Source organism: Hemibagrus wyckioides, linkage group LG05, assembly GCF_019097595.1.
Source record: "Hemibagrus wyckioides isolate EC202008001 linkage group LG05, SWU_Hwy_1.0, whole genome shotgun sequence".
Lineage (NCBI taxonomy): Eukaryota > Metazoa > Chordata > Actinopteri > Siluriformes > Bagridae > Hemibagrus > Hemibagrus wyckioides.
This window is the reverse complement of record NC_080714.1, coordinates 14,937,351-14,951,137: the sequence shown is the minus strand read 5'-3', so window position 1 is coordinate 14,951,137 and position 13,787 is coordinate 14,937,351. Positions and strand designations below refer to the sequence as shown.

At 36.1% G+C, this 13,787-nt stretch overlaps 1 protein-coding gene across 2 annotated transcripts; it reads left to right on the top strand.

Annotated features, from left to right (window-relative positions):
• The first annotated feature begins 51 nt into the window (after nt 1-51).
• On the top strand, nt 52-11,313 carry prr16 (proline rich 16). Of its 2 annotated transcripts, none has more exons than XM_058388935.1 (3): nt 52-331; nt 1,635-2,531; nt 9,921-11,313. In XM_058388935.1, the coding sequence occupies exons 1-2, from the start codon at nt 200-202 to the stop codon at nt 2,376-2,378; spliced, it is 876 nt and encodes a 291-aa protein (XP_058244918.1). In that variant the 5' UTR covers nt 52-199; the 3' UTR covers nt 2,379-2,531; nt 9,921-11,313. The 2 variants fall into 2 exon arrangements, with proteins under 2 accessions (XP_058244918.1, XP_058244917.1); XM_058388934.1 differs by having other exon boundaries at nt 1,635-2,542.
• The last annotated feature ends 2,474 nt before the right edge of the window (nt 11,314-13,787 follow it).

The window sequence follows — 13,787 nt, the reverse complement described above, 5'->3', positions numbered from 1 at the left end:
GCCCGTTCGGAAATGAAATGCCTTATTGCGCATGCGCGTGTGCCGGGACGCGTCCTCCGCGCTTCCCCCCTCCAGATTCTTCTGCAATGTATAAAGAGCCAAGAGAAGAAAACATAACATTAAAATGCACGAACAAAGTGCGCCGATCGCCATGAGAGGATCTAGCTGCAGTCCTTGATTCGGAGTCTTTTTACAAAGAATGTCAGGGACAGCAAATGCGGAATCGGAGGGAGTCTCCAAAGTTCAAATAAAAAGGCAGATCAAGACAATCGTGGAAGATTTGGAGAACATCTTAGGAGACTTGAAGGATGTAGCGAAAGAACTCAAAGAGGTTGGTTATATCTGTGATGGGGCCTGAATGCTGAATTAAAATCGAACCGTAATGCTATAATAAATGTTTCTCTGATACCATCAAGTGGTAGAATGATACGTCTTCATAAAGGCTTGTAGTGAGGTTCAGCGGAATCAGAGCACATTGACCGCGTTCAGTCATCCGGGCCTTCTTATACAATATTTAACGCTATTTATTGAAGATTTGTGATAACATGAATGATAACATAACAAACATAAAGGCTTTGTGTTTGGGTTTTACATTGGATGCTTGGGAATTAAATATAATATAGCCATACACTGCCTTTTATCAAAGGTATGTCAAACATGGTTTACTTTATTATTATTATTATTATTATTTTTATCAATATTATATTTTGAAATAGCTTACTTCTCTCAAATACTGCTTTTTATTTGATCGACATATAAATGCACTCCATTTTTGTTGACAAACGTCTGGCCTCCCCGCTGTCATATGATGATATTTGCAATGTGGCAAATGGCTTTCCCTGTAGATTAATGAACGGCGACCCTACATGGCTGTTTATTTCCCTTATTTTCTTTTCTACCTTTGTTATTAAGGTCAGTGGATAGCAAAAGGAACTGCAGTGTTTGCCGTCCTGCCACTGAGGTTGAGGATGTAGCGCTCATACTACTAAAGGATGATACAGTAACTGAATATAGCACTACAGAGAACTTACTTTACATAGTACAGCTTGGCTATAATGTAAAAAAAATATATATATATATTCTGATAAATGATGACAAACAATGGCCAGCACAAAAACAATAATAAGCCAATGTGCAGGCATGAAAAGTCTTTGAACTGTTTGTGCTAAAAGACATTATATTATAATCATATGTATAGCCTGATTTGCAATGCAGATGTTGCTTACCCATTTCAGTCTTAGTCAGTGTGGGAAGAGCATTTACAGCACACTGTAGTAGGAGGGGTAGATAGCACTTGTGGCTTTCATGTGTCTATATATAAGTCTATAAGTCTGCTTATATGCTGCTGAAATCCCAACTTTACTATTATGTTCATAGCCCTTATATAATCTTCTAAACAGTAACAGAGAGTGGGACCTCTTAAGCTTTGACATCACTTGCTAAATTCAAACATTTATGTTTATTTATAGTGTCCTAGGCTCATTTTATTATATTATGTAACTATTTAACCATATTCAAGTAAATATACACTAGCAACATGAAATAATATCACAGTGCATGGCTAATTGGATGGTGTCCAAATTAGACACCTACTGTTTTAATGTCTATTTGTCTTTTATGCTTTTTTTTTAAAGGTTGTTCATGAGATAGACTCCCTGACCTCAGACCTCCAGCTAGAGGAGACGGCAAACAGTTCAAAGACTGACACACTGAACAGCAGCTCGAGCAGTACCACAACCACCACCACTGCCTCCAGCATTGAGAGAATCAAGATCTACCCTGAAGACGCCTTCCTCAGACCCCCATCCATGGCCTCTGGCATGCTCACTGTATTAAAGAGGACCCATCCTCCTCTCCCACCCCCTCGCCTGATGCCAGCCCTAGTCGAGGACCACAGCAAGAGCTTGTCCTCAGGGAACCAAGCCAAAGAGAACAGAACACTCATGCGCAATGGTGGCTTCTCTACAAAGCCCATTAACATACCCGGCAGAGATTCGGTATGCATGCCTAAAAGCTCGACAGAGAAAGGACTGACTCTGATACCCCTTTTGCGGCACAAAAAAAGTCGATGTCCCCAGGTGACACGAGAACGCGTGAGATTCAGTGAAAAGGTCCAGTACCACGGCTACTGCCCGGATTGTGACCTGCAGTACGACATTGAAAACACGGATATGCACTTACACAGCGAGCTTTTTGACATGAAACTAAGCCCCATTCATCAATGCACCTCCATGGCCCCAGCCCATGTTCTGATGGAAAACGGTGGGCTGAGCCTCAGTCATAGCTTTCCTCCTACAACTCAACCTTGTGTGCCTCATCATGCTACTCCAAAACCGCAGAAAACCATACTACGCAAGTCCACCACAACAACTGTTTGATACATAAATCCCCCTAAAGAGACATTGAATAATATTTTAGATATTTTGTGTAATATCATAAGCACTTTCTACTGCAATATAAAATGGATTACAAGAAGATTAAAAAGGAAAGCGGCTATGGGGATGGCTTACTTCATTGGAAGTCCTAAGCAAGTAAGTGATTGGTGAGTACTTTTGTGAAATAAACCAACTACAACAGTTCATTCTCAATGATACACTGATTAACATTTGTAACTTGTGCAAATGCTGACTAGAGAGAGTGAGATATTAGTAGATAGAAGTCAAATGTATGAAATATAAATTCATTGAAAAGTTGTATTCTGCTGAGGTGCCATTTTTCTTTTGTTTATTTGTCCTGTGGTAAAGAACAAAATATTGGCCAGCAGGTAGTGGAGATTAATGTGCTGAATTCATTTTGAAGGGAAATTGGTGACATTATCAAATATTGCTTCAGCTTTAATTGTTTGAAATGAAATGGACCTGGAAATTCTAAATTGCATATGGAGTTAGATGATGGGTGAAAGATATAGGAACTGTGTTGGATATAGGTGGATATAAGTGCATATAGGCAGGATTTACTGAGAATCAGGATAAAGGTGTATTTGATAAAGACCTTAGGTCAGACACTGTGGTCATTAAATATTTATGGAGACTCATAACAGTTCAAGTGGTCTATGAAAATGTGAGATATTACTTCTGAGGTCAGACACCAAGACAAATCTGGCCCAGGTCGTCCTTTGACTGGCAGGTATCCAAAATTGTATTAATTTGGTGTAATGCACCATCCACTTTTCTACACTGAATTTATCACACAGTTCCTCCAGGAAATATTAAAAAAATTATTAAATTAAATTTATTTGTATTAAATATGTGATTCATCTATTAAATTTAATTTAATATATTATTAAATATTAATTAAATTAAAAATTATACAGTATATGAACATGTCAGAGTTATTCTGAAATGTGTTTGTACTATACAGTATGTTCTGATGATGCTCAACTAGTCAAGTAACAAGATGACACCATGTCTCCATTTTTACATTCAGATCAAGGAGGGAGATGAGAAGCTTTTTGAGTGCTAAGGGTTTAGGAAAAGAGGCATATCCTGGAGGGAGCTGAAAATAGCAACCTTTACTAATTAGAGAAATTAAGCAAATGCTGATTATGGAATTTCACTCCAGCTTTGCATCAACCAAAAGATCAACTTATGTGTCAGTTGCATTCAGTGTAGTGGTGTAAAGGGATTTTACCCTGAGAATTATAAACATGCACAATGTACAAACACACTCTTTGTGTTGTCCTAGAGTTGATGTCTAGTGAACACTCCATTAAGCTTATATGACCCTAATAAAGTGTGTTTTTTTATCCTCTGGTATAGACACAAACTGTTTCCATTTAAATTCTATTTACTATATTTCGAACCTTAACCAAACAGTAAAACTTCAAGTGATCATCATTTATCAATAATCTTAATCATTTATCAACACAAAGTTATCTAAGTCCAATAGTAAAACAGTTAAAGCAAAGATAATGTCAAGACAGGCTTATACAGCAATATGTCACTTGTACAGACTCCCAGTAATCTGAAACAATAATGAAATCTGAAAATGAAATGAGTTCAATGAGTTCATTGATAACATTTACTTTCTGACACCTGAGCAAATAACCAAATGCGTGACATGTTATAGACTACTGCGTGTTCATTAAAAACACCTTAAGTTCTGATCAAATAGACCAGAAGCCCAAAGTTTACTGAGGGACAGGGGAAAACAGGCAAAAGATCAAAATCAGGACCAAAATAGAACACAGAATACAGTCCAAAGATCAAAGACTATAACGACTAGCAACGATTATATATATATATATATATATATATATATATATATATATATATATATATATATATATATATATATATATATATATATATATATATATATATGAGAGAGAGAGAGAGAGAGAGAGAGAGAGAGAGAGAGAGAGAGAGAGAGAGAGAGAGAGAGAGAGAGCATGATTGTTGGTGCCAGTATTCTGGTTTGAGCATTTCAGACACTCCTGATCTCCTGGGATTTTCAGTCTCTAGAATTTACACTGAATGGTGCAGAAAAAACATCCTGTCTGTGGAGGGTCTGCAGGCTGAAACACCTTGTTGATGAGAGTGAACAGAGGAGAACTGGAGACTTTTTCCAGTTGAAGGCTGGAAAAATGCTCGGTGATTTTTTTTTCCAATCTTCAACTGTACGGTTTGGGTCAGTGATAGCCTCAGATGCTTGTTCTTGGTTGGCATTAACCTGGTATGGAACATGATGTACTCTTCTACTGATGTAGCCTATTCAGCTCAATGATTGATGCATTCTGAGATGATTTCTGTTCACTACAGAATATTAATGCTTTAATAGATTATTAATATGAGTTGCTGTGTTATTCCTAGCAACTTGAATCAATCTGCCTATTTTCCTCTCATTGTTCTTATCAACAAGGCCTTTCCACCCACAGAATTGTAGCTCACTCAGTGTTTTTTGTTTTTCACACCATTCTGTGTAAACTCTAGACATACACACACACACACACACACACAATATTTTATGTTATCAAGTTATGCACTTACATGTATCTGGTTTGTTTCATTCTTCTTTTTTGTATTTTATTTTCAAATTTTTTATTTCCCATTAATTTTATTTTAAGATACATTTTTCAGTGCATGCAGTTGTGGATTAATATATAATGGTTTGAGCTGTTGGAACTGTTCTTACACTAAAGAAGAGAATAATGTGTGCTGACATTAGTAGAGCAAGTTACTGAGAATTCACAGTTTATTCTTTGGAGAATATAAGGAAGTAATTTCCATACAACCATCACTATATTTAGAACCGAATCCCCGTTGCATTCTTTCTGCAAATGTTTAAAATATTCTTTCCCCAGAGTACTATAGAACAAACTTAAATAGAAAGCTGATTTCTAAGTATACCAATATTCTCAAAAGTTATTAGGTCACCAGCATTTGCAAAAATCTTCAGTGGCCTGTGTTGCTGTAATGAACTGAACACTTGACATTTAAAAGAATATACTTCTGTTTTGGAAGCCACTCAGTTTCATATGCTAGGTCAAAAATGCATGCGAAAAGTTTGAGAATATTTGTCCAAATTGCTTAACTATCAATTGATTGCTTTAAATAAATCAGATGAATGTGATAGTGGGAGGCTAATGTCAAGGTATCAAGAGTGAATCACACACACTTCTATTCAGCGTTACAGAGAATTTGTAGGATAGCAGAGATATCAACATGCTGTTGTTTGCCTCTATAGAGCAGGTGCCTCTTTTTTGTTGAAAATTTTTTATTTGTTCCTTTGGCTGCAGAATACATTAAGTGTTCATCTCTACTGGACTGGTGTAGCCAAATTGATATTTTTATTATTTCCTTATACCGTAATTGGTTATATGAGGTTGTTAGTAATGTACGCCCACCCTGTCAGAAATATTCATTACCAGCCACAATATTATGACCACCTACCTAATATTGTGTTCGCTCCCCTTTTTTGCTGCCAAAAATTATGTTATGGCTGATCGGTGTAGCTACTATATTTTAATGCTAGACTGCATGGTGTTGTAGATACCTCCTTACAGAGTCCCCAGTTTAATCCAGCTTGTGTTACTGTCTATGTGGAGTTTCTGAACGTGTGCTCCCTGTATCTGTGTGGAGTTTCTTCCGGGTTCTCTGTTTTCCTTCCTTGGTGTGAATGAGTGTGAGTGTGAGTGAATGGTACACTGTGATAGACTGACTCCCATCCAGAGTGTATTCCTGCTTCATGCCACTCTAGTTCTGTGTCCATGGTGACTATGAGCAGGATAATATGATACCATAATTCAAGTCATAATCACAGTGTAATCAAGATATCAATCAAAACTTGGTCATGTATCAGTGTTATTAGGCAGAGATTTCAAAATGGAAAAAAAGACATTGGAGTCAACCAAGCATGTCGTTGAGCAACCTAAATAGGAATTGTATTCGAAATAGTTTTCTAAATAATAATTTTGTTTTTGTGCATATATTTTATTGGCGTTTAAAGGGACTGAAGTTTAACAAGGCTGTGAAAATGTGCATTATGATGCTAGTTGCACATTAGTAAGTATAAAACACCACATAGGGATGTCTGATTTCTATTTAAACTTTATTGTTTAAACAATCCTCAAATGCAAAGTGCACAAATGCAATAAAGCATGTCATCAAATAATGTGGGATAAATAAGGTTTTTCATTTTAGTAGCTTTTATTAATTACGTTCAAAAGTCTAATAATAATTTACACTGATAGTTTTCATAGGGAATAGGATATGGAAAGCTGAAATAGTGCCATAAGATGCAGGAAATGTTATTTACTGAGAGAGCAAAATTGTTTCTATGTCAAATGACACTAGGAACAGTGAAATATTTTAAATTAAATAAATAAAATTGTAAGTCCTGCTTTGTCAGTTGTGCTGTTCCAATTTACCAGAAAGAGACAGCTAATAAAGAAAGAGATGCTTATTATGTCAGACAGTCTGCATTTTTTTTTTTTTTTAAAAAAAGAAACCACTTGCTTTAAAATATATAGTTGGGGTATACTAGAGACTTGAAACAGTGTATTAAAACATTAGGATTTTAGATCAAGATGGCAAGAAGAAGAGATCTAAGTGAATTTGAAAGTGGGTTCATCACTGGGGCACATATGGCAGAAGCTTCAGACACAAAGGCTGCTAGCTGGCTGTGTTTCAAGCAGGATTAGTGACTGAAGTGACATTTACATTCAGGTCTATAGGAAAGACATCAGGAAATACAGTTGCAAATTCTTGTCAAAATGTACATGCCATTATTATAATTTTCATATATTAATGGGATATGTAAGGAAAAACATATCTTTTTTTCTGAACTGTACTTCAGAAAATTTTGTCAGTGTAAAAACCCCTGACTACAAAGAAAATGCACAATTCAGAGGTGCACAAATCCAAAGGTACTGGTCTATAGAAATGTGAAAAAGTGATATTTTCAGATGAGTCATCCATAATCATACTGGGTGAGTACCTTTGTGGTACCTCTGTTATATGGAGGGGGACATCTTGCTGACATGGCTTGGGTCTGCTTTTCCTCTTAAAGTACTTGTCATATTTTTAAAAAACTAAAAATACAGTAAAATTAATGTTCTGAATATACTGCCATTTTTTCTCCAGTGCTGCCAGGCTCATACATATGTATTTCTCAACTTGAAAATATTGATACTGATATGAATCTAAATGCAATACGGATATAACAGAAGGCTACAATGTATATATGAGCACTTTACAAGATCACAAATATTTTGTAATATGACAATTGCAATTCTGTGAGTGTATGATTAATTACCATATTCACATAATGCAATGATGCACATAAATAATGCACATAAAACAAATGTTAATTTTGGTCAAAGTAATGCAGGCCAGCCATTAACTATGTGAGACACAAAGCAATTTATATGTAGACATAAATCCCTATGAGGAAAAGAAAGGAATGGTGAGATGAAGTTCTGGCGTAGTGAGGATTTGCTGCTTCATAGCTCTGTGTGAGGACTTCTAAGCATTGAGTTAAAGGGTGTTCATTTTTCAGAGGAGTCTCTTATGATGAAGAAAGAAAAGGCAAAAGCATTACTGGGACTGCTTGGGCTGTAAAAAAGACATGTCAGCATATTCTTTGTCTCGGTAGGCTCCTCAAATAGGTTGTCAGCCATGAAGGGCTATAATACTGAGTGTCCATTGAGCCATGGGTGGTTAGTTGTTGCCACATGTTAGATGGATGTGTATTGTTTTTTGCTTTTTGCTATGGTTGCACTAAAGCTGGACATAGGGGGGATGCTGAGGCTAGTAAGACCTGTCAGTAAGTACCACTTCTTTGCCCCTTCTCTCCCAGAGCAGTGAGGTGTTGTGATCATCAGACTGAAAGGAAGGACCCGGTATTCCTTCTGGCACAGGAGTCTTACCCATTTATCTATATCCCAGCTAGAGGATTCCACACAGGCCAGACATCAACAGGGACTTAAACAGGCTTATTCTTGTCCATTTTGAATGAGCTTTATAAGGATTTTTATGCTGGGTGTTCAGGTGCTTATTAGAAGCTCTACCTCAGTGGCATGTGAATTCAGTAAAAGCCCATCGGCATTTTATTGCACCCGTAGAAGACTTTATTTTTTTACCATCTGGAGGGATATCTACAATATATTCACATATATTAAGTGTATAGCAAATACAATGTGCCATATGGACATAAATGTCAGTAATGGTAACACTGATACTGACGTTGTTTAATATGTTCCTTGAGCTTAACTTGCACTGTGACAGGCACTGAATTTCTGCTTATTTATCATGTATTTTGATCACATTAATTGCGGCAGAAAGTATTGTGCCAATTGTCAGTTAATGGTATGAGAATATATGCTTACAGTATAGACACAGTATAGCATGCATCAGTTGTAAATAATGCCACGAAGACTAGATGCCTCAGCTGTTCTTCCAGAGGTAAACGTAGGAACAACAGAAGCTCTTTGCTAGCACAGCTGTCTCGGCAGTTTAGGACAAGGACTTAGTCAGGCAGAAAAAATTGCTCAAGAAATGATGTCAAATCAGTACCACAAACATTATCACTCTCATACACATTATAGAATTCAGCTTCATATGTAGAATAAATGAAGAACGCTTGCTTTTCTTTATTACTATACATTTGCAATCTTAGACCAATAAAGGACAGGCTTTCATAGCTTCACCATAATGGAAAATAAATAAATGTGTCAATGCTAAGGTGAATGACTCTCATTCTTTGTATGCTCCGGATGCACTTAGAGGCAACATACAGCATGTCTCTGGATGCACTTCTCCCCAGAGTGGGAGGAAAAATCATTATCTTTCACCACTCCCCACCCACATATCTTATATTTATTGAGAAAACCTACTGTGCTCACTAGAGACAGAAAAGCAATGCGATATGATTATTATTTATGTTCTTACCAACAGTGTAAAAGATAAAATTATTTGAATTGTTGTTTGCTTTATGATTTGTTCTGCTTTGAAGGATATTTAGTTTGAGATGTACAGTATAAGAATTGAATTACTGTCAGACTCGCACCACTTATTTGTTCTGATAACTATAAACTTAATGACAATACAGAAAGTGGCAGTGGTGGTTCAAATGTTGAGGTTGTGTGCTCTTGAGCATAGGGTTGTGAGTTAAATGACTTGCTAGCGAGCCATGGTTAAGCCTGTAAGCAAGACTCTTAACTCTTAATGTTTAGCTCGATGCTTGGACTAAATTCCACCCCACTGCATCTACCAAAATGAATAAATGTTAAATGAAACAAAGCTGAATTTCATCAATAGCACTTGAAACATTTAAGAACCACTGTTAATGAGCCTGCCTGAATTTTGTAGTTCCATCATGCTCAACGTTCCCTTTCTCACGTTCCCTACAATCTGTTCAGTTTCTGTTGTTGTTGTTGTTGTAATTCTTATGTTAATATATTTTATATCTTTCCTCCACAGGTCCCTTTATGATTGATGAAATGCCATATTGACCGTCTGATCACCTCAATTTTGTGATGTTCAATTCGAAAGCTCTTAGATCACTACCAAAGGCCCCGTCAGAGAAAAGTATTATGAACAAGGCTACTCAGCTGAGTCATCTACAATCAGTTTAATCATAATGGCCAAAGGATATAAGATGTTGTTTGGTGTAGAAACACATATGTGATTCTATCAGACAGGTTTGTGTAGTCTTAGAATTGCAAAAAAAAAAAGATCTTTGAAAACAAAGGTCACTATTCACTAGTCACTATTTTCTTTGTCATTCCATATGTTATTCTGTTTCATTTCTGTAGCAGAAATCCTACAATGACCTGAAAGTTAATTGTAGCGTAAGTGACTGAAATGGAGAAAAGTACCATATTGTTGCTGCTGAAAATGTGAAAACATTTAAAAGGATCCACTTTAACTTGATGGCTACACAGAACATTTCATATTGCTATCATGTAATAATAAGAGAAAAAGCCCTTAAAATATTGCCTTTGAATGATAGGTGGAAATTTCTGGAAGATATAGAGAAATGTAAATTTAATTGTGCAAACACAGTATATGTTTTATAAAAGAGGATTTTGAAATATAAATGTATACATATATATAAAAACATATTTTTGATATGTCTTCAAATGATTTTAAAGATTGATTTCTTTTTTTCTGGACTGTAACCTCTGCAGGGCATTTATTTACATAATTTATTTATGTATTATTCAAAGATATAGGAAATGTCTAAAAGGTTTTTGTATATTTCGTGAGTGTGTGTGACTGTGTTTTAAAAAACTAATTCATTTGTTTCATGTGTACAATCTGACAAAAATATTGGATTTCTCAACAAGCCTGTCGTGCATTATGCTCCTTTAATGGGAACAATATTTTATAATACAGCCCATGTACACTCTAAGATACACATTTGCATTTGATGACTAATACCACTGTTCCATATCCAGAAATACAGCATTGTTTCTGATGTTGTGCAACAGCTGCAAGCCATTTACCCTGGAAATAAATATTTTTTACACCTCTGAGGACATTAACAATAGGAGATGTCCAGTAAGAATATTTTCTTGTCGTCCACTCTAGGTCCTTGTGTGTTTTCTGGAAACAATGAAAATATTGGGAATATGGATAGACATATTCTTTGCCATTTGTATTTATTTTTACACAGTTTGACCATATTTTGAACTAAATAAAAGTAAGATGGACATGACCATAATGAAAAATAACACAACCATAAAAAAGAACAATTCCTGTTGTTGTTGTTTTTTTTTTAAAAAAAAAAAGATGTCATTCTTAGCACTTTGCACTGCAAATCAAAGACTTTATATAGTGGGGATAAGATCTGCTTTAATATGTGAAATACAGAGAGATTTGGAAGAGATTTTGCGTTCTCTTTGTCTGTGTTTATTTTTCTCTGGGTGAGTGTATAAGCAATGTCTACTATTTAATCTTTTGCCACATTAGGCTTTTGCTGAAAGAAATGCAAACCAACAGACGAAGATGAAAAAGTCACTCTGGATAAGAGGGTCTGGTAAATGTGGTAAATGCAAATGAATAATATATAGAATTCTCTTCTATATTAATTCAACACTGGGGTAGTGCAGTACCACTGACTCACACAAGAGTGTATAACTCGTAATTAGAAAACATGGTGAAAATAACAATGCACACGTTGTGCTGTTACTGCTTCAAGCGGAGAGACTGCACCATTACAGTGGGGCCTCGACACATTATAACATTATTATGAGTCATATACACCCCAAAGCAAAGTCTTATAATAAGTAAGATCATTTGACCTACATCACTTGCGTTAAATTGAATTTATTTATTTATATACACATACATACACACACATGGGCAAAATTGTTGGTATCCTGCCATTAAAGAAAGAAAAAATCATAATGGTCACTGAAATAACTTGAAACTGACCACAGTACTAATAAATAAAAATGTATAGAAAATTGACTAATGAAAATCAGACATTGCTTTTGAATTGTGGTTCAACAGAAGCATTAAAAAAACAAATGAAACTGGCCTGGACAAAAATGATGCTACCCTTAACTTAACATTTTGTTGCACAACCTTTCGTGGCAATCACTCCAATCAAGCGATTTCTGTAACTCTCAATACGACTTCTGCACCTGTCGACAGGTATTTTGGCCCACTCCTCTGCTCCAGCTGTGTCAGGTTTGAAGGGTGCCTTCTTCAGACTGCATGTTTCAGCTCTTTCCACAGAGGTTCAACAGGATTTAGATCAGGGCTCATAGTAGGCTATTTTAGAATAGTACAATGTTTTGTTCTTAGCCATTTTTGGGTGTTTTTAGCTGTGTGCATAATCCTGTTGGAGGACCCATGACGTGTAACCCATGACCAAGCCTTCTGTCACTGGGCAGCACATTTCGCTCCAGAACGCCTTGATAGTCTTGAGATTTCATCTTGCCCTGCACAGATTCAAGACACGCTGTGCCAAATGCAGCTAAGCAGCCCCAGAACATAACTGAGCCTGCTCCATGTTTCGCAGTAGGTACAGTGTTCTTTTCTTTTTATGCTTCATTTTAGTATCTGTGAACATAGAGCTGATGTGACTTGCCAAAAAGCTCCAGTTTTGTTTTGTACAGTCATCTGTCCAAAGGGTATTCTCCCAGAAGCTTTGTGGCTTATCAATTTTGCATTTCTGCAAATTCCAGTCCCCCTTTTTATGATTTGCTCACAACAGCGGAGGTCTCCTCTGTTGTCTTCAATTAAGTTCACTTTGGCTCAAACAGCGACGGATGGTGCGATCTGACACTGATGTACCTTGATCTTGGAGTTCACCTCTAATCTCTTTGGAAGTTGTTCTGGGTTCTTTGGTTACCATTTGTATTATCTGTCTTTTCAATTTGTCATCAATTTTCCTCTTGCAGCCACGTCCAGGGGGTCGGCTACAGTCCTGTGGACCTTAAACTTCTGAATAATATGTGCAATTGTAGTCACAGGAACATCAAGCTGCTTTTAGATGGTCTTATAGCCTTTATCTTTAACATGCTTGTCTATAATTTTCCTTCTAATCTTTTGAGATGACTCTCTCCTTAGCTTTCTGTGCTCCATGTTCAGTGTGGTACACACCATTTTTCTATTATGTTTTCTATTATGTTTTATTAGGTTTATTAACAGTTACTCCCAACATGGACTGGCTGCCATCTGTGGATTAACATCAATAAAGCTGATAAATCACTCATGGCCATTTCTTGTATAGCACTGTTAGCTGGCTAACAACATAGAACCACACTAACACATACAACCCACACGATATATCTTCAAATTCCTACTGCATCCACAGATAGAACATACAACTGAACAGTGCATATAATCTCAGTACTATTTATGAGATAAAATGAAATCAATTTATACACTTTGTCAACTTAATTCGCTCAAAAAAAAGAGCTTTGCAAAACACTTACCTCCCCCTAGCGAATGCAATGCAAACTGGCAAGAAGCACACGCTCATGTCTAACTGGTGTTAAGACAGCTCCAAAAGCAAATTTCCAAATAATCTCCAAACATATATCGCCCAAGAAAAACAGAATAAAATCAGTAATACAGAAAGAAGGATTTCTACAATTCAGAAGCAATGTCTGATTTTCATATATATACTGTATATATATATATATATATATATATATATATATATATATATATATATATATATACCCAACAGCAATGTGAAAAACTGGTGGAGAGCATGGAGCCAAAATGCATGCAAATCGGGGTTATTCCATCAAATACTGATTTCTTAAGCATTTACAAATCTTCCAAAGCATTAACACAATTTGTTTACTAATTATTTGCATTTTGTTT